The sequence below is a fragment of the Vulpes lagopus genome, chromosome 12 (genome assembly GCF_018345385.1).
Source record: "Vulpes lagopus strain Blue_001 chromosome 12, ASM1834538v1, whole genome shotgun sequence".
Lineage (NCBI taxonomy): Eukaryota > Metazoa > Chordata > Mammalia > Carnivora > Canidae > Vulpes > Vulpes lagopus.
Genome location: NC_054835.1, coordinates 20,334,807 through 20,356,088, shown reverse-complemented (window position 1 = coordinate 20,356,088; position 21,282 = coordinate 20,334,807). Strand labels below are relative to the sequence as shown.

The following is a 21,282-nucleotide window of genomic DNA, read 5'->3' as shown; positions in this document are numbered from 1 at the left end:
GACGTGGGATTCGATCCCGGGTCTCCAGGATCGCGCCCTGGGCCAAAGGCAGGCGCCAAACCGCTGCGCCACCCAGGGATCCCTGTCATTTGTTTTATTTATTTTTTTTATTTTATTTTTTTTATTATTATTTTTTTTTATTTTTTATTTTTTGTCATTTGTTTTAAAGTAAGAAAAATGTGGGCAGCCCGGGTGGTTTGGCGGTGCCTTCAGCCCAGGGCGTGATCCTGGAGACCCAGGATCGAGTCCCACATGGGGCTCCCTGCATGGAGCCTGCTTCTCCCTCTGCCTGTGTCTCTGCCTCTCTCTCTGTCTCTCATGAATAAATAAATAAAATTTAAAAAAAAAAGAAGAAAAATGTCCTCTTTCACATTTCCATTAAGGAAGTTTAAGATTCTGAATACTTCCATGGCATTTTTGTTTTAGGAAGGAGGTATGTATTGTTTATAAGAGATGAGAGCGAAGAGGGTAGTGGTTGGCTCCTTTATTTTTATTTTTTATTTTTTAAGATTTATTTATTGAGGGAAAGTGAGCGTATGCATAGATGGAGGGGCAGAGAGAAAATCTCAAGCAGATTCCATGCTGAGTGCAGAGCCCAGGGTGGGGCTCCATTTCACTACCTGAGATCATGACCTGAGCTTAAATCAAAAGTCTTCTGCTTAAATGACTGAGCCACCCAAGTGACCCTTGGTGGTTGGTTCTTAAAGCAAGGCTATGAAGGTGGATCACCCTGCGGTCATCACAACTCAGTATATGGGGCTCACCTTAGCAGGTTGTCAAGATGCTCCTAGCTAGTGCACCTAGAGTTGCACTGTTAGTTATGGTAGCTTCTAGCCATGTGTGGCAGTTTAAACCTATTGAAGTTAAATATTTTCTCATTTACACTGTCCACATTTCAAATTCTCAATAACCACATGTTTATCATACTGGACAGCACACTTTAATAGAGCTTTTATTTCCACTAGTAAAGGTTCTATTGGAGAGTGTTGACCTAGATCCAATTAGATTTGGGAAAACTTGACTCATGGGTCAGAACAGAGCACACCTTAATTGGTCACATTCTTTTCTCTGCAGGAAAGTCTACATAGAGGAAAGAAAAGATAGTGTGTATCAAATGTTATGCTAAATTTTTTTAGAGTAGTAAAATTTTTTATTTAAAATTTTAAATTTGACTGTAGTTGACACAATGTGAACATTAGTTTCAGGTGTACAACATAGCAGATTCAACAACTCCATATGTTAGGCTGTGCTTACAAGTGTAGCTCCCATCTGTCACCATATAAGTCCACTACAATAGCATTGGTTACATTCCCTATACTGTACCTTTTACCCCATGACTTATTCCATGATTAGAAGATTGTGTCTCTCACTCCCCTTCACCTGTTTTGCCCATCCCTTCCACACTCCCATTATACTAATTTTTAAAAAATATCTTTTATGGTTTTTTATTTTTTGAAGGTTTTATGAGAGAGAAAATGGGCAGAGGGAGTGGGAGAAGCAGACTTCCTGCTGATGCTGAGCAGGGAACCCAATGCCAGACTCAATCCCAGGACCCTGGGATCATGACCTGAACTGAAGGCAGATGTTTAACGAACTGAGCCACCTAGGTGCCCTCTTTTATGATTTATAAACACATTCTTCAAGGGAGATGAAGTAAGCTGTCTAATATCCCCAAAGACTGTCATAAGGTGGCCTAGTGAGCAGGAATCCCAGCTTCTAGCTTTTCTTCTACTTCATTGTTAAAATGATTATTACACCCTAAGTAGGTTTGTTATTATTAACAGTTTAGGCAGTATGGGGAAAGGCAGGGAAAGCTGACTTTAGAGTTGAGTTTATCTCCAGCTCCTGCCCTGGCCGCCTGCTGCTCCCCTCGGGCTGCAGAGGGCCAGTTGTTGACAAGCATCAAAAAATAGGAGCCCAGGCCGGGCTACCGTGGCAGCTCAATGTTTAGGGTCACTGTGACTCATATGGTGTCTGCACATTGTTTTCATCATCTGTCCTGGTTTCTGATGCATTAACTTTAAGAACTATCATTAACTTAGGATGGAGGATCACTGGGCACATCCATTTGTGGGTGGCCCAATTCTAGCCTGAGTTCTACAAGCACCTGTGACGAAAAGAGTGCAATGTGGTTGGAGCTAAATTGCATTCAAACTTTTGAGAGCTGAGCTTCGGAGACTATCAGGTAGGCTCGGGTAACTGAATATTCTAACAGGAATCCGAGGTTTGAGGGCTGAAGCACATCCAGCCTGGTGCGGCAGACCCAGCTAGTCGCCGGCCCTGGGCTCTGCACCTGCAGGACCGACAAAAATCCGATCCCGGGACCCGTAGGTGAGGGGCTTGGGCTGCCGCCCGCCCCGCCCCTCCCGCGCCGCCCGGCGCCGCCCGGCGCCGCCCCGCCCCGCCCCCGGCTTCCTCGTGACCCGCGTCCCGCCCCCCTCGGCCGGGAGCACCCCCGGCTGATTGGCCCCTCCGCGGCGTATCCTCGGGCCGGCAGCCAGGCGGGCGCGTCACGTGGCCGAGCAGCGTCCAGGGCGCCGAGCCGCGGGCCGCCAGGCATGGACCGTCAGGCCGCCGGAGCCCGGGCGCTGGGGGCCGCCGAGCCGCCTCGGGGGGCGCCCCCCAGCCCGGGGGTGAGCGCGGCCGCCACCTGCGGCCCGGGGCGGGAAGTCGCGGGGTCGCGGGCCAGGCCGGGCCGGGCCGGCCGTGCCGAGCGGGGCGGGGCGGGGGCCGCGGGGCCAGGGGCGCGCCGTTTGGGCGCGCGCTCGCGCTGGAAACTGCCGGGCCGCGGGCCCGAGCGCGTGGGTGGGCGAGCGCGGCGGGCTGGATGGGAGGTGATGCTGACGGCCGGGCGGGGGCCCTGGGCCGGGGCGGGGGGCGGGCCGCGGCCAGGTGAGGGACCTGTGACCACGGGTGGCTACGCACAGCGCGCCCTGGGCACCGCATGATGTCTCCTGCGCTCTCCTTTTCTGTTTACTGAAACCAAAGGCCCAGCTTGACGCAGGGTCTCCAAAAACTTGTTTTCATTTGCGCGCCAGACAGCTTCTGGTTTTTCAAAGACCGTTATTACCGTCCTCACCTGTCCTCGTTTACGGTCAGTAAGTTCTGGATGGTGAGCTCCGTGAGGGTCGGAAGCCTCTGCTGGGTGCTGTAAACCCGGCGCCTGGCGTAGTACCGGGAGACACAGCTCCTAAATCTGAGGGAGGAATGGAATGCTTGTTTAAGCGTCAGAGATGGTACTCAACCGGAGTAAGATAGGAAAAATGTAGTGGTAGGTATAAAATTACTTTGGAGTGCAGATGGGATGAGACTTCAGGACGTACGCTTCTCTCCAAGGGGACAGGGTGGTGCTGCCTGCAGAGGCCTGGAGGTGACGAGGTACGGGGCAGATGGCTGGGAGCTGGGGTCATAGAGCCTCAGAGCCAGGGGACAGAACGATGCTCCACAGGTTGATAGGTGGTCATGGGGAAGTGTGAATGCCATGGCCAATGTTATGCTCCTATGTGGAGGGCTGTTGAAAATTTTTGAGCAGAGTGATGATTAATCCTGTTAAGGTTGGGCAGGGTGGGTGAGTGGGAGGACAGGTGGCTATGGCAGTGGTCCACGTGAGGGAGCCTATCAGCTGACCTGCAGTAGTCCGGAGGGTTGTCATTCAACCATTCCCAAGGTGGAATTTATTCATTAAATCTAAGGATGACTAGGTCATGAGCCAACTGAGGCCGGTGCCAAGTGCAGTTTAGGTGTGAGGGCAAAGAAGGGGGGTTTCAGTTCAACTCATGTTACATTCCTGTTATGTCTGCGGTGTTTTCAGAAGTGTTCTCTCAATTGTAAGCTCCTTGCAAGGTCAGAATAGTCCTCTCCAGTATCCAGAGAGGGAAACCCAGGCATGGTGGTTGAAGCAGTCTATCCAAGGCCACACTCTGAATGAATGGCAGAGCCTGTATTGAAACCAGGTCTTCTTAGGCAGGCTGTGAGCATTTCTTGTTCCATTTACAAAATGGTCTTTAAGTGATAGAGCAGAGAAGCATATGGTTGGCTGTAGAAGAAGATTTCCCTTGAGCATTACATGTTGCCCCCATGTATCAGGAGACAGAATTTGGTAGGAAGTTAGAGGGAATGAGGTTGGAATGATTAAAATTTACAGGCTCAGAGGAGGAGAGATTCACAGAGCTGGAATCCCAACTTCTCAGGAAGAGGCGCTGCCTGCAGCTACTGCGGGGGTCTCAGAGCTTGGAGGAGGGGTCCTGAGGGCCTAGGATGGAGACCCCCGAAGAGAGGGCCCAGTGATGAGGTTGGCTCTGCCAATGTTGGCAAACTAAACTGGATCGAGCAGCTGCTATAGGAAGGCACTGCTGCTGCTGCGAGGGGTGAAGTGTCGCTGGGGTGGTATCTGCAGGAATAGGAAGGAGAGAGGCCCTTCTACCTCCAGCCTTGATGCATCTAATACGGCAAAGCAGAAATAGGGATTGCAGAGTCCCAGCCCCACCCTCAGAAAGGTGAGGATGGAAGAGTGGGGTTTGAGGCCATGAGACGGTAGCTTAATATTGGGGGTACCCCACATATCCAAGTCCTGGGTAACTGTTTCTTCTTCCTGCAGGCCAGCTTTGCCCCTGCTGACCACTCTGGGCAGGAGAGAGAGACCGAGAAGGCCATGGATCGGCTAGGCAAGTAGATGGTGGAGAAGGGGGTGAATGTGGGGAGAGACCAAGGAAGTGATGAGAGGGATCGTCCCTACGTCTTGTTGACCTCCTCTTTCCAGCCAGTTTTCTTTGCTGCTGAGTTGCCTTTTCTTCCTTCCTGCCTTCCTTCCTTCCTTTCTTATTTTGTTTATTCGTTGATGAGAGACACTCAGAGAGATGTAGGCAGAGAGAGAAGCAGGCTCCGTGCAGGGAGCCCGATGTGGGACTCAGTCCCGGGACTCTGGGATCATGCTCTGAGCCAAAGGCAGGCGCTTAACCACTGAGCGACCCAGGCGTCCCTGAGTTGTGTTTTCTGCTTAGTGTTTCCACAGTGCCCTCATTTGGAAGTCCTGTTGGAGCTTTCTTTAGTGAAGTCCTGCCCCTGTGTCCAAATCCATCCCTTCTACTGAGAAAAGACAGCTTAGGGCAGTGGCAGGAGTATATAGGCTTTGAAGCCTGGCCATGTTGTTTTCACTTGCAGCTCTGGCTCAAGAGTCTGGGGCTTGAATTTTGTGGCTTTAGAGAAGTCATTTATCCTTTCTTCTTCTTTATGATGGGGATAATAATGCTTACCTCAGAGGGTGGTTCTGAGGATCGGGTGGGAAGATACAGAGCTGTAGTAGCCACCAGCTGCTGGTGCTCTTTTAATCTAAGTTAAATAGAATTAAGTACAACGAACACTTCAGTTCTCTATTCACATTAGCCACGTTTAAAGTGCTCAGCAGTCACATGTGGCTCATGCTAGCTAGCCTTTTGGAGCACAGATGAGAGAATATTACCATCATCACTGAAAGTCCTGTTAGAGAGTGCTAGTCCAGAAAAAGCACCATGCACACACGGAGATAATAGTCATAACAGCTGACACTGAGTAAGTGCAAGGTACAATTCTAAGTGTTTTCTTTTCCCATTGCCCCCTTTTAAAAACAACTCCCACAACAATCCTATCTTCATAGTTACAGATGTGAAAACTGAGGCACAGAGTAAAAATTTAAAAAAAATGTGGTAAAACACATAAAATTTATCATTTACCAGTTTTAAAGAGTATAGCTCAGTGCCACTTCATACAGTTACGGTGTTGTGTAACCACCACGGCTGTTTAGTTCCAGAACATTTTCAGCATCCCATGAGGAAAGTCTGTGCCCGATAAGTAGCCACACCCCATCTCCCCTTCCTTAAGTCCCTGGCGACCACTGATCTGCCTTATGTCCCTGGGTTTCCCTATGCTGGTTAGGCAAATGTGAATTGCATGTAAATGGAGGGATACCCTATATGGCCTTTTATGTCTGGCTTCCTTTACTCAGCATAATTTCAAGATTCATTCATGTACAGTGAATCAGTACAGTGCTTTTTATAGCTGAATCCCTTCATCATATGGTCACACCACATCTTGCTTGGTTATTCATTCTGTTGATGGGCATTTATTTGACTTGTTTCCACTTTCTGGTGATTGTGAGCGGTACTGTCATGGACATTTTTGTCCAGATCTTGTTAAAATACCTGTTTTCCATTCTTTGGTCCATTCTTTGGAGTGGAATGGCTGGGCTGTGTGTTGAAGTTCTTGAAGACTTGGTTAAGTATGTTTCAGCTTAGTCACACAATTGCTGATTGGCAGAACCAGCATTTGGACTGGGGTAGTCTAGCCCCAGATCCCATGCCCTGAACTATTACTTTTTTGCTTATAGCTGTTGGTCATTCTTACGCAGTACTAGTAACATGGCTGTTTTTAGGCTGATTCTTTTCCCAGCTCTACCTGGCATCACCATAGCACGATACGCTTGGAGGTCTCTTATCCTCTCCCAGACTTTCTTCCATTATTTTGAGACTTTTTGAAAATATACCGTCCAGCCCTCTCCAGTATTGGGAGGAGGAGACGTGGTGGCTGTCTATTGTGATTAGATGGGTTCTGCTCTTCCATCTGCTTTCTTCCTGCTGCAACTTGTCCTGTGCTCCTTGAGGATGAAGAGAGAAATAGAATAGTAAAAATTCAATTCAAGTTTGTGTCATGAAGGCTTATCATTTGCCAGATGCCCTTTGCCTCAATTACCCATAAACTACCTAAAAATATAAACTGTGCTTGATTTGCTTGATTCCCTGTGCAAATTACAAGAGCTTGCAATTAATGGCCTCATTTAAGGCAAAAAGTTTTATTGAAAAAAAAAAGATCAACCATACTTCGTAAAAGGTAAACAGAACAACATTTTTGTTTTATTTTTTATTTATTTTTGAAAGGTTTTATTTATTTATTCATGAGAGACACAGAGAGAGAGGCAGAGACACAGGCAGAGAGAGAAGCAGGCTCCATGCAGGGAACCTGATGTGGGACTCGATTCCGGGTCTCCAGGATCACAGCCCTGGGCTGAAGGTGGCACTATACCGCTGAGCCACCTGGGCTGCCCAACATTTTTGTTTTATTTTTTTTACTTTTATTTTTTTTAATTTTTATTTATTTATGATAGTCACAGAAGAGAGAGAGACAGAGACATAGGCAGAGGGAGAAGCAGACTCCATGCCCTGGGAGCCCGACGTGGGGTTCGATCCCGGGTCTCCAGGATCGCGCCCTGGGCCAAAGGCAGGCGCTAAACCACTGCGCCACCCAGGGATCCCTTTTTTTTTTTTTTTTTTTTAATTTTTACATTTTTGTTTTAAAGTGCTCAGGTGGGGCAGCCCGGGTGGCTCAGCGGTTTAGCGCCGCCTTCACCCCGGGGTGTGATCCTGGAGTCCCGGGATCGAGTCCCACGTCGGGCTCCCTGGATGGAGCCTGCTTTCTCCCTCTGCTTCTGTCTCTGCCTCTCTATCTCTCTTTCTCTCTCTCATGAATAAATAAATAAAATCTTTCAAAAAACAATAATAAAATGCTCAGGTGGCTAAAGAACTCTGTACACTTGTTTCACTTCTTGCCCTCACAGTAAATCTGGCAAACATTTTCCAAGCACATGATGAGTAGGCCTTGTGCAGATGCTGATGGTTTTAAGACCTTCTCCCTTCTGTTGGTTTCTTAGCCAGTGGAGCACAGAGTGTCCCTAATGGTAGTCCTACCCATGATGAGGGCACCCACTCGGAAGAGGAAGGCTTTGCTGTGGATGATGAGGATTCTGATGGGGACCTGAATACCTGGGAGCTGTCAGAAGGGGTGTCCAACTGTCCGCCCAAGGAATCGGCTGCTGATATTTTTAACGAGGACTGGGACTTGGAGTTGAAAGCAGATCAAGGCAATCCATATGGTAGGTGTGGCATTTCTGGGGGGTCCAAGGTTCGGAGATCCTCCTACCAAATTACCCCACAGGCAGACCATTTGAAAGACGGACCCAGTCTGTGACCTTAGCCTGACACCTGTTACAGGGCTGAAATTTCTGTGACAGCTTCTCTTTCATATTGGAAAAAAATACAAATTTTGTAGTTGACTTTATAATGTATCAGTTTTAACATTGAAACAGTGTTGCTCTCTTAAAATATCGGTGTGAATCTAGCTTCTGCAGACAGAAGTGCTGTCTTCTGCAGTTGCAGCCTCTGCACTGCAGAGGACCCCCTTTGGGAAGCTCCGCTCAGGTGGCTTCCTCAGAATGAACACATTTGCAATCCAGGGAGCACTCTGTGTGCTTTTAAACAAAGAAAGTTCAGGTGTCTGTCCCCTAGGTATTTTTGGCTCTCGGTCCCTGCCCCCCCCTTAATCTGTTTGTTTGTTTGTTTGTTTGTTTTTTAACTGCTTGCAGATGCCGATGACATCCAGGGTTGCATCTCTCAAGAGGTCAAACCTTGGGTGTGCTGTGCCCCACAAGGAGACATGATCTATGACCCTAGTTGGCACCATCCACCTCCACTGATACCCCATTATTCCAAGATGGTCTTCGAAACAGGACAGTTTGATGATGCTGAAGATTGAGTGTGCAGCTTCTGGCCTGGTGGGTGGGCATGCCTTCCAAATGAAGGTCTCTCTTCCTTTCATGGAGTTGGAGGTCACATTTGATGACACATTCCCAGCGATCCCCAAGTCGAGCACACAGACTGGCATTAGATAAGGTCCCAATGTCCTCCAGTTATGCTGTTGTTGTTTTTAATGAGCTTCTCCTTGGGACATGTGAGTGTTTGTGTCTGTGTCAGGAGGAGTCGTGTTCTTTATAAATAAAGGTAGAAAAAATTTGATCTGCTTTTGTTTATTCCCCTCCCTCCTTCTAACTGGATACTTACTTACCAGCAAAGCCTTACTCCTTCAGCTAAGGAGTAATGGCTTTGTAAAATGGCTTACATTTTAAGGATTGGAATACTTGGACACTTAAAACTACTCTGTGAAAGAAAATAATTTTTTGGGCAAGGATTAGAATCCAAGAAACATTGATGACATGGTGGCTGATTTCTTCTATTCCTGTTGATGAAAAATTGACCATTTACTTAGTTAACAAGAACTTTCTGCAGGCTGTAACACTAAATGGCAAATAGATTAAACCAGCAGTTATGTAGCCCTCAGCTGGTATGAAAGGATTTTTGAACTTTCTTTCTTTCTTTCTTTTCTTTCTTTCTTTTCTTTCTTTTCTTCCTTTTCTTCCTTTCTTTCTTTTCTTTCTTTCTTTCTTCATTCATTCATTCATTCATGAGAGACCCAGAGAGAGAGAGGCAGAGACACAAAGGGAGAAGCAGACTCCATGTAGGGAGCCTGATGCGGGACCCAGTCCCAGGTCTCCAGGATCACACCCTGGACTGAAGGTGGCGCTAAACCGCTGAGCCACCCAGGCTGCCCAGACTTTTATTTTCTATTTAATCATTTAGTCTTTACAGTTCCTTGTATATGAAGTCACTGGGTTTTAAAATCAGCTTATTTTATTTTTTAAAAGATTTATTTGTAAGTAATCTCTACATTGAACAGGGAACTTGAACTCACAACCCCACAATCAATAGTTGCCTGCCACCCCTGACTCAGCCAGGTGTCCCTAAATCACGTCATTTTAGAAATGAAGAAACAAAGACTCAAAATGTTTTGATTTATGGAGGATCCCAGAGCCAGGAAATGGCAGAACCATGCCCTAATCCCACATGTGACCCTGAAGTCTGCTCTCTGCTGCCCACCCCCTTGTAAAGTACAAGCCTAGAGGTAGATTCTGGGGGAGCCATGCCTTGGTAGTCTGTGATGCAGCAGAGGAAGTCACCTTTGCCTCTGTGGCTGGCTCGGGGATCACTTCTTACCTCCCTGCTTCCCAACTGAAGTTGAATCAGGAACAAGCTTCAGATCTGAAATCTGCTTCAACTCCATAGCAGTGAAATGAACATTTAACCATTTAAATGATTTTTTTCAGGGTCCCCACAAAGTGTGGGAGCAAGGCACGACCTTCTGAGGGGAAAGCAGTGGCTTTTGCTGCAAGGGGTCTCATGACCAAAACTGTCCCAGGGAGAAAAAAATATCCTCTTGGCTGTCCTTGCTAAAGGGACAGTCGTAGACCATATGACCACATGATTCTGTGGTTCCTCTTCCTTCTCCTCCCCCTCTTCCTCCTCCTCTCCCCTCCTCCACTCTTCCTCTCATCTCCTTTCATCCTCCTCCTCTTCCACCCTTCCTCCTCTCCTCCTCCTCTGCCACCTCGTCCCAGTGCTGGTGCTAATTAGACCGCTGTGAAAATGAGCATCTCGGCTGTAAGAAGGTGAAACAGAAACTGAACCAAGAAACGGGGGCTCGAGGAGGATGGCAGAAGGGCAGAATGGCAAGGTTGAGCTGTCTTAGGACTGTGTAAGTGGGAGCAGTGAGGCAGTGGAACCTGAATAAAAGCACAAGTCAGGGATCCCTGGGTGGCGCAGCGGTTTGGCGCCGGCCTTTGGCCCAGGGCACGATCCTGGAGACCCCGGATCAAATCCCACATCAGGTTCCCGGTGCATGGAGCCTGCCTTCTCCCTCTGCCTGTGTCTCTGCCTCTCTCTCTCTCTCTCTGTGACTATCATAAATAAATAAAAATTTAAAAAAAAAAATAAAAAAAAATAAAAGCACAAGTCACCAGGTGGGTGGAGTATATGGATGTTGGAGGGAGAGAGCAAGGCACACAGGACGAGACCTTGTGTGAGAAGCTGAGCAAAGGACACTCATTGGCTTCTGCTGCTGTGATCCCAGAAGCAGTTGAAAATCGAGGGCACTCTTGTTTTTTAAAAATCAATCTTTGCACTTCCTCTTTCTGGTTAATTCCAACAACGGGTAGGAGGGCAACAGGGTCTCCTGGAGGAAGGATGTAGGAAGCTGAGGGATGTCCGGAAAATAAGAAAATGAGGGAGCTTAGTCAATTGTTCTGGTTTAAATGGTGTTCTGGTGTGCCCCTTCCCCCCAACTTAATCCAAGCACTGGGAACCATGTAGAAGGATAACTCTCTCTGGGCTGCAAGCGTTGGGTATCTTGAAGGTGAGGGGGGAGGGAAGTAAGGGGAAAAAAGTAATGAAATGGAAAAATGCTAATGATACAGTAAGTGAAAATACAGGCTAGGAAACTGTTCTGATAGTACTGTAAAGATGAAACAGTTGTATATGCAAGTGATAAGGAGTAACAGGAATAAATGGAAACAATTTGATTACATGATGGAGTTGCAGGCAGTTTGCTTTCTTTTTTTATTTTTTTAAAGATTTTATTTATTTATTAGAGAGTAGGGGGAGGGGCAAAGGGAAAGAGAGAGAGAATCCCAAGCAGACTCTTTGCTGATCATGGAGCCCAACATGGGCCTCAATCTCACAACCCCGAGATCACAACCTGAGCTGAAGCCTAAGAGTCGAATGCTTAACCAACTAAACTACCCAGGCACCCTTTGAAGAACTTTTAAAAAGTCTTTGTGTTAGATTAGGTTAGGATTTAATTAGCATTCCTTTTCTATTTGCTTGTTTTTAAAAGTAGCATGTAGGAATAGAACAGAGAGAAATGTCCAGAAGCAGTGAGTTTTCCAATTCTGCTTTAATCTGAAAGCCTTCAATCAGTGACCAAGTAAATTTTGTTCTCGCAAAACTAGAGTGTGTATGACAAATGAGTTTGTAAGATAAATTATTGGATGGGCAAAATTGTGGTTATTTAAAAAAATAACTGAATAAAAGGTAATATTGCCATTGCTTCTAACCAGTGTCCTACAGTGAAGAATTGCAATATTAGGTACTCAACAAAATGAAAAAAAAAAAAAAAAGAAAAAGAAACACCACCAACAAACTTCTATCTATTCAAATCTCTGAATGCCAAGCTGAGAAATATCAGTTTCATGGGGAGCTGTGAACATGGATGTTGCTTAGTTTGGCCTTGTACTATGTGTAGGAGTCCTCTCTGCTCACTTCTAGTCATGGGGAGCTCACTACCTCAGAAGGGGCCTGTTCACTGCTGGCTAGTGCTCTTTGTTAGAAAATTCTCCCTTGTGTTGAGTTGGAATCCACCCCTTTAGTCTTGGTCTGCTGGTCCTGACTTTCAAATATAGGAAATTAGCAGGCTCCCTTGACTTTTTGTGTTCTAGCAAAACAGTCAACAAGTGATTGCATATATGTGTGTGGAATCAGAAAGGGAGAGGAGGAGGGAGGGAGGAGAGAGAATGTGGCGGGGTTTTTTTTGAGGTTTTGGTAGGTGTTGTAGCACTGGCAGCAGTTGACATTGTTCTGTGAGGTCATATAGTTAGTAAGGAGAGGGTCAAGGACAGGACATTGCAGCAAATTAGCAATGAAAGGGCAGATGGAAGGGTTGGATTCCAGAGCCAGGCTGTGGTACGGGAGGAGGAGGAAAACTAGGAGGGCATAAGTGCCACGCAAGTCAAATCTAAGAAGAGAGTTTTAAGGAGGGGGAATGGTCATCTTCTGTATATAGAGAAAAGCAAGTAAGATGAAGGCTAAAAAGGACATTTTGGGATGTGAGAATTATTATTTTTAAAGATTTTACTTATTCATGAGAGACAAAGAGAGGGAGAGACATAGGCAGAGGAAGAAGCAGTCTCCCTGTGGGGAGCCCAATGTGGGACTCAATCCTAGGACTCTAGAATCATGCCCTGAGCCACCCAGTGCCCTGGAATGTGGGAATTAGAAAGTGTTCATATAATGTACTTACTTGGGGTAGGCACAGGGGCAGGGGCATTTCAGGCTAAGACACTCTGGAGGATGCATGGGGCCACTTGACCTGCTGCCTTTGATACTTTTGTTTTTCTTGACTGGGGGATGTGTGGCAGGGAAGGCAAAGGTGACTTTAAGCCAGCTTCTCTCAGGATGCATGAACCAGCCTGGGAAGAGTCCACAGAAGTGGACAGAAGCTGCTGGAGAAATGTAGGTGCAAAGGGACTGTGAGGAGGAACAGAAGAGAAGCTTTTATTTTGACATTTCTTGCAAGCAATATCATTTGCCAAGAAAGAATCAGAACTGACCACAGCACAAGTCCTGAGTGAGGGAAAGGAGAGTAAACATGTGTTTTTTTCTTTTATTTTCTTTTCTTTTTTAAAGATTTTATTTATTTATTCATGAGAGACACAGAGCAAGAGGCAGAGACACAGGCAGAGGGAGAAGCAGGCTCCCTGCGGGGAGCGTCCTATGTGGGACTTGATCCCCTGACTCCAGGATCACCCCCTGGGGCAGGCGCTAAACCACTGAGCTACCCAGGGATCCCTAAACATGTGTTTTTCAAGTGATTGGTTGACATTTGTGATATGCCTTTGTTTCTCTGATGCCCTCTCTGTATGCAAGCATGTTGTTCATTGCCTTAGTGGAGGCATTTTTCTTTTATTTTAAAAAAAAGGACTTAATTTCTTTTTGAATGTTTCTTTTTCCTCCCCCGCCCCCCACCTTGTAAAGTGGCAAGGGGGTTTTAGACCAAAGGACTATGTGTCTCAAAAAAATTTGGAGGGAAAGAATGATCCTTGGCTCCCCTTCCCCAATCCCCTGGGTTGTGAGAAGAAAGAAAGATGGGAGAAGGCACAGAAAGAGATCTGGGGATGCTAAGAGCAGATGGAGCATGAGCCCTGCTTCCTGGTGTGTTCTTGCAAGTCAGGTCCTCAGAGAGTGGTAGACGTTGGTGCTTTTAGGCAGCCATGACCATCTTGCGAAGGATGACCAGGCTTTGAGCATACAGAGAAACCCAGGGACCCACGGGGCAGGGAAAAGCATTGAAGATGGACATGGGATGACCTGATGCCTACCTCCCCCATTTGCCTTGGCACTGCATGGGAAAGTAAGGAGAACCCCAGAGGCCTGGAAGGAAGCTCAGGGTCGGAAAGTAAGATGGCCAGAGAGGCAATGGCAATTGCTTCTTGAATCCCCCAAATGCAAAGGATGCAAAATTAACAGAAGCTTAGCAGATGAGAAAAAGTTACTGCTCGGGCTGGGGGACAGGTCATCAGCTAGGCAGAGATGGTGTATTTAAAGTATCATCATGGGTTGATAATACCAGAGCGCTGATAATTCTTTCTTTTTATTTTTTCATCTGGATGAAAACCTTTCAGTTTTTGTACTGTAGCAGAACAAACAGAACCATGCCATTCACAATTTGTGGAAGTCATTTTCTGTTTTTTTGATGACTCCAGTATATTTCTGCCTGTTATGACTTTCTTCCCTTTAGGAAATTTTGGGGGAGTGTACCCTTTTACTCCACCCCTAAATTAGTTTGGTTTAAGGTGGGGACAGTTTGATCATCATGAGACCCCAGGATGGTATGGTGGGTGGAGCTTCCCCAAGCTTTGCTCTTTTTTTTTTTTTTAATTTTTTTTAAATTTTTTAATTTATTTATGATAGTCACAGAGAGAGAGAGAGAGGCAGAGACACAGGCAGAGGGAGAAGCAGGCTCCATGCACCGGGAGCCTGATGTGGGATTCGATCCCGGGTCTCCAGGATCGCGCCCTGGGCCAAAGGCAGGCGCCAAACCGCTGCGCCACCCAGGGATCCCCAGCTTTGCTCTTTTTTAAAAAAAATTTTATTTTTAAGTAATCTCTACACCCAACAGGGGCTTGAACTCACAACCCTGAGATCAGGAGTTGCATGCTGCACCAACTGAGCCAGCCAGGTGCCCCCCAAGCTTTGCTCTTAAATGCCTGAATGGCTGGATAGGTAGACTGTAGAAGCTACAGGCGACCCCTCTATGTATAGAAGTAACTGGCTGAACTCAGCAAAGCTTCTCTGCCCTGAGGAAATCTGAGACTACCTTCCAGGGAGATGGAAGCGCACACTGGCTTCGTAAATACCTTGGCGCTACACTGCCCTTGGTTTTCCAGAGTTTGCATTCTTGGACCATCAGATGGTTGGAATAGGGAGAGAGAGAGAGAGAGAGAGAGAGAGAGAGAGAGAGAGAGGGAGAAACCCAAGCCCTGGCTATAGCGTATCTGGATTCTGTCTCCCAGTTCTCCCCAAGCAGACTCCCACCCAAATAACCAAGAATGCTGGATCTGGAGGACTGTGTCTGTGCATGGGTACACGTGTGTGTGAGCGTGGCAGGCCAGGGAGGAGAAGTTGAAGGGTGTAACAGGAAGGCGAGCAGCAGGGCTGGCTCCCGCTTTGTTGACTTAGTGAGTCTGGCTGCAAAACGAAGGTCTTTGGAAAGAATGGCCTCCCTGCTTCTGGCAGTTTCTACCGAGCTGGTTCTGGGACCGAGCTAGACTCGCAGGTGTTTATGGGCAGGAGGATGGTTCAGTTAGGTTTCAGGGGACCAAGGTTTGCAGAGTTTCTCTTGGATTTGTACTTGATAGAAGCCTGTGGAGTAAAACATAGGCATGGTTTCTGAAAAAGGTATTGGTCTCCACCTTACAGGATATTCTGGTCCTCCCTTTTGAGTCAGAAATTTCTCCCAGGAGGCACACTTCCATTTCTGACCACTGCAAGGTGCAGTTGGTTTTCCTTTTTTAAAAACAATGTTTATGGTAAGATAATTTTGACTTCAAACGCAATTTCCTCTGACTCTTTCTCCTTAGCTTTTCAACAAATGTGGCAGATAGTAAGAGCCATGTGTTTGGCAATTCTGGGCAAACGCCTGAATTTCTGCCGGTGGCTGCCTGTGGCCTTATTCTATTTATCCAGCAGGTGGCAGTAAAGACCCATTGATGTGCTGTCTCCTGTGTGACCCAGAGGGTTGAGAGGTCCTGGAGGAGATGAGGAGCCCGCTCAGGGTTACCTTCCTGTTAGTGGGCTTCCTGTGGGTTGGCAGACTTACCCATGAATTCACAGGCAGGATTTTCTCCTGATGTTATTTTATTTTTTAAAAAAGATTGTATTTATTTATTCATGAGAGACACACAGAGAGAGGCAGAGACACAGGCAGAGAGAGAAGCAGGCTCCATGCAGGGAGCCTGATGTGGGACTTGATCCCCAGACTTGGATCAGGCCCTGAGCCAAAGGCAGACACTCAACTGTTGAGCCACTCAGGCATCCCTACTCCTGATTTTAGACATGACATTTCTCAGAAAAGGTTACTGTGAAATCTAGGGTGAAGGGATAAAGGGTCAACGTTGTTATTTGCTCCTCAATGCCTCCCATACAGAGGCTGGCTCCTGAGGAGTTCTTAGTATATGCTTGCTGTCTTCAGGCAAAGTGTGCACATTTGTGAAGGCAAGTAAAATGCATCAGGCTGCCTCCCTCTGCCAGATGATACGTTAGATGGTTTTTCTTATGAAGTAAGGCTTATGAAACTCATTTTACAGAAGGAGAAGTTGAGGCCCAGGGAGGTGGAATAACTGGCCAAAGTTTACAAAGATAGGATCTGACCCCTTATCTGGGCTTCTGTGGTTGCTCTACCAACATGGGAAACATTGAGATTTTGCAATTTTCTAGGACACATTTTGTTTCAGAAAAAGCAAGGGAATGCAATGTAGGTTTGATCTTTACTCACCAGTCTATTTCCGAACACCTGCTATATGCTGTGTGGCAAGGACAAAGGGGTAGGGGACCCAGTTCCTGCTCTCAGGCGGCTCAGAGCCTAGGGGGAGGGTGGTGATACATGCACACAACATTAGGGCAGCACAGGAGGACTGTACCAGCCCAGGGTATGGTGGGAACCCAGAAGAAGGGGTGGGCGCTCCAGATGATCCCCTCAGGGGAGAGGCCCCTGGTGCTGAGTCCTCGAGGACTTGTAGTAGTGGGAATTATCCAAGCAGAGGCACTGTATGTGCACAGGCCCCAGCTGGGAGAGGACTCACGTATCTGGGGAGTTGGTGAGGGACATGGTGGAGGTGACGTTAGGTGAGCAGGCCCTGAAACCTATGTGTGTGTGTGGGGGGGGTGGCTTGAGAAGTTTTCAGCAGGAATGAGACATGGACAGACCTTCATTTTCAGAAGATCCTTCCAGTTCCCGGGGGAGCATGGTGGTAGGGGCCAAGACGGAAGGCAGGGAGGTGCCTGGGGGCTGTCACCTGGTGAGAGAAGATAGTGACCTCAACTAGAGTGATAGCTATGGGAACGGAGGGAGACTGACAGATTGGAACTAGTTATGAAAGGTGGAGCTGGCAGGAGGAGGGACAGATTGAAGGTAAGGTAAGGACAGAAGGAGTCTTGGGAGGACCCTGGGGTCCTGGCTCGGGCAAACAGGTGGATGTGGTGGGCTCTTCCTTGCAGTTCATGAGCACTTTCACATCCAGTGTTTGTAGAGGAAGGTGCTCTGTATTCTGGATGTTTCCTTTTGTTCTCAGGGTTCGGAGGACACCTTCAGGCTGTGTGGCTCTGTACCTTCAACATGTGATAGTATCCCTCGGGTGCTCAGGAGATGTTACTCGGGTAGACATCCTGGGTGCTTCTCCTGCATTCATCCCCCTCCTCTTGAAAACTACCCCTTCCTTGTGCAGCCTGTGGACCTTGGGGAAAGCTAACGCCACCCCTGGACGTAGGGGCAGGCATGGGGTTCAGGCCTAAGTTAACCCACATGATCGAGTCTCTTGTCCTCTGTATTAGTCTCCTAGGCTGCCTAACAAATTACCATGAACCTGGTGGCTGAAGACAAAAGAAATTTATTTTCTCACAGTTCTGGAGTCCAGAAGTTCAAAATCAAGTTGATCAGCAGGGCTGTGCTCCCTGCAGAGGCTCTAGGGGAGATGAGGTTCTCTGACTCTTTGAGGTTTGCCTGGTGCCAGTGTTCAGTGTTCCTTGGCTTATAGCTATTCACGGCAGTCACGGCCTTGTCTGCACGTGGCCTTTGTCTCTGGGTCTGTCTCCTCTTCTGTTTCTTATGAGGATATTCGTCATTGGATTTAGGGCCCACCTGGTAGTCCAGGATGATCTCATCGTAGGGTCCTTAGCTTCCTTGCATCTACAAAGACCCTTTTCCCAAATAAGGTCACATTCACAAGTTCCAGGGATTAGGAGAAAGGCATATCTTTTGGGGATGGGGGAGGCTTCCACTCAACCCAATATAGCCTCTGTGGCTGGCAAGACAGAATGAAACGGGGACCATGATGACATTACTGAGCCCATATCAAGCAGCCCAGGAGCCTGCCTATTTCAGGACTTCCAGTTTTGTTATTCAATAAAACCTTCTTACTGTTTTCAGCCAATCTGATGTAACTTTACCCCAGGAACTCAGTGCTGAATGTGGCCCTCTGGAATCCTGTGTGTAGGCAGTTGGGTGTGAGGAAGAGATCATGGCAAGTGGAATTCTCTTCTGTTGGGCTTGATTGTTGGACACTCCTTGTGACCTTGGGCAAGCTGCAGCTCCACTGACCACTGGTCTGAATACATAAATGGGGCCCTTGTCCCTGCAAAAGGCCCTTGAAAATGGAAGCCACTGTGGTTTCTGTTGTTATGGCCTCTGCATTCCAAGAAAGATGTAATAGAACTGGAAGGGAGCCAGACGATGGAGTGATGAAGGGCTTTTACCATCAGGGCAAGCTCTATGGTTAGACTTCTTTGGCCTTGAAAGATGGGAGGCTGAGGAGGAAGCGTAATCTCAATCCTTTATAGGATAAGGCACATCGACAAGGTAGAACAGACTTGTTCATTACATCCCAGAATCCTTAGAAGCCTAGGGCGACACTCCTAAACATTTGAGAAGCTATTTCAGGGCAGACAATAGAAAGTGCTCCTTTTCATGGTTGGGAGGTGAACTTGAAGCTCTGGGGCATCTCTGATGTCATGCACCTGTAGTCAGGCAAGCCTGGCTTCCACTCCTGGTTTCAGCTGTGCGAGTGGGAGCAAACTGCTTTTCTCCCCCAGGTCTTGGATTGCTCATTGGTAAATTGGGGGCAGTACCCACTGCTATCCATCTCCCCTGCTCTGACACATCTGCGATCAGCTTCCTGCCTGTTCTTGCAGATTGGCTGACTGCAGAACCCCAGTCATGCTTGAGACCTTGGCTCCGAGATCTCGGCTCCTCTACCTTGCTCAGGGTCCACAAAAGCAATTCTCTCCTACCTTTCCTCGGCGTCCATTGCCCCCTTCCTAGATTATTCTTACATGCACAAAAACCCTGATTGTCTCTTGCATTTGAAAACAACCGTCCCTCCATCCCATTTCCTCTTTAGTTCCTGCCCACTTTCTCAGCCCTACTTGGCAGCAAAACTCCTTGAAAGAATTGTCTATACTTGTCTCTTTTGCTCAAGGAATCTTTGCAGGATGGATACACTCATGTAACTTCCATACAGGTTAAAAAAAAAAAAAAGGGATATTACCAGCACCCTCAGGCACTCTGCCCTCTTCCCACTTAGCCCTCTCTACATTCCAAGGAAACCGCTGTTCTGATTTACAACACCATAGATTAGTTTTATCTTTTTTAGCTTATGGCGGTAAAATACATATAAAATTTACCATTTTAGCCATTTAAAAATATTTTATTTATTCATGAGAGACACACAGAGAGAGGCAGAGACATAGGCAATAGGCAGAGGGAGAAGCAGGCTCCCTATGGGAGTCTGATATGGAACTCAATCCCAGGACCCTGAGATCATGCCCTGAGCAGAAGGCAGATGCTCAACCACTGAACCACCCAGGTGTCCCATTTTAGTCTTTAAAAAAAAGTAATCTCTATGTCCTACATGGGGCTTGAACTCATGACCCTGAGATCAAGAGTTGCACGCTTATCTGATTGAGCCAGCCAGGTGCCCCCCCCCCCCCCATTTTAACCATTTTAAAGCATACAGTTCAGGGGCATTCAGTCCACTCACAATGTTGTATGCAACCATCCCTATTCCTTGGGCCCAGAACATCTTCATCACTTCAGAAGGAAACCTCACAGCCATTAGCAGTTATTCCCCACCCCTCCATTCTGTTTTCCTCAGCCCCTGGCAACCACTGTCTCTATGGACTGGCCTGTTCTGGGCATTTCATATCAATGGAATCACACAGTAAATGGCCTTTTGTATCTGGTTTATTTTACTTAGCACAATGTCAAGGTTTATCCAGGTAGTAGCAGGGACCAGAATTTAGTCCTTTATTATGGCAAAATAATGTTCTATTATATCACAATACCACATTTCTTCATTCATCAGTTTATAGCCACTTGGCTCCTTTCTTTGGGCGATCGTGAGCAGTGCTGCTGTGAGTGTTCATGTGCAAGTTTTTGTGTGAAGACTTCTCATCTGTTGTTGAATAAATTGGCCACATTCTTTATGTTCTTTTTCTGTCTGACTTTATATTCTGCAAAGATTATATTCTGTGACCTGAGATTCATTCACAATATTGTAAAGCAGTAGCTTGCTTATTTGCATTGCCGGGTAATATATTATTATGTGAGGGCTCAGTGGTTGAACGTCTGCCTTTGGCTTAGGGTGTGGTCTTGGGATCCTGGGATCGAGTCCTGCACTGGGTTCCCTGCAGGGAGCCTGCTTCTCCCTCTGCCTATGTCTCTGCCTCTCTCTCTGTGTCTCTCATGAATAAATAAAATCTTAAAATATATATATATATATATCATTATGTGATTATATCCCCATTTATTGAATCTACTGTTGATAGATTTTGTCCAGTTTGGGGTTATTATGAGGACTGTTGCTGTGAGTGTTCTCGGGTTCTGTCTTTTACTGGGCACATGTACAGTTTGCTATCAGACCTGCCCAGGGTTGGAGTGGCTGGGTCACAGATGGCATGCATGTTAGCCTTAGTAGATAACTAACAAAGGGTTTTCCAAGGTAGTTCCAGTTTTCACTCCCCGAGGAGCCTTTGAAAGTTCCTGTTGCTCTGACATTTTCACCAACACTTGACATTTCCACTTGAATGTTTAGTAGACATCGCAAACCCAGGAAGTCCCAAATGTAACCTCTTATTGTGTCCTATCAATCCAGTTGCTGGCAACATTGTCCTTCCAGAAAGCTTGGAGTCATTGTAAGCTTCCTTTTTTTTTTTTTTTTTTTTTTTTTGATACCTTACAACCAATGTCAGGAACCTATCTGGCTTCCAGACATATTGAAATATGATCTTATCTCCTATCCTGCTATCAGCCTTGTTCGAACCACTGCTGTTTTTTGTCTAGATTACTGGGAATACCTTTCTATTTGGTCTCCAAGTTTCCATTCCACATATGCTGAGCACAGCAGTCAGGGTGATCACTTTTTTAGAAATTGTGGTAAAATACACAGAACATAAAATTTACCTGAGTGTCTGGGTGGCTCAGTGGTTGAGTCATCTGCCTTTGGCTCAGGTCATGGTCCTGGAGTCCTGGGATCAAGTCTTGCATTGGGATCCCTGTGGGGAGCCTGTTTCTCCCTCTGCCTATGTCTCTGCCTCTCTC

General features: G+C 46.9%; 1 protein-coding gene across 1 annotated transcript; it reads left to right on the top strand.

Moving 5' to 3' along the window:
• The first annotated feature begins 2,480 nt into the window (after positions 1 to 2,480).
• Positions 2,481 to 8,817, top strand: COPRS (coordinator of PRMT5 and differentiation stimulator). The gene is made up of 4 exons (XM_041723892.1): positions 2,481 to 2,633; positions 4,598 to 4,664; positions 7,679 to 7,900; positions 8,390 to 8,817. Exons 1-4 carry the CDS (start codon positions 2,559 to 2,561, stop codon positions 8,557 to 8,559), a joined length of 534 nt encoding a protein of 177 aa, XP_041579826.1. The 5' UTR covers positions 2,481 to 2,558; the 3' UTR covers positions 8,560 to 8,817.
• The last annotated feature ends 12,465 nt before the right edge of the window (positions 8,818 to 21,282 follow it).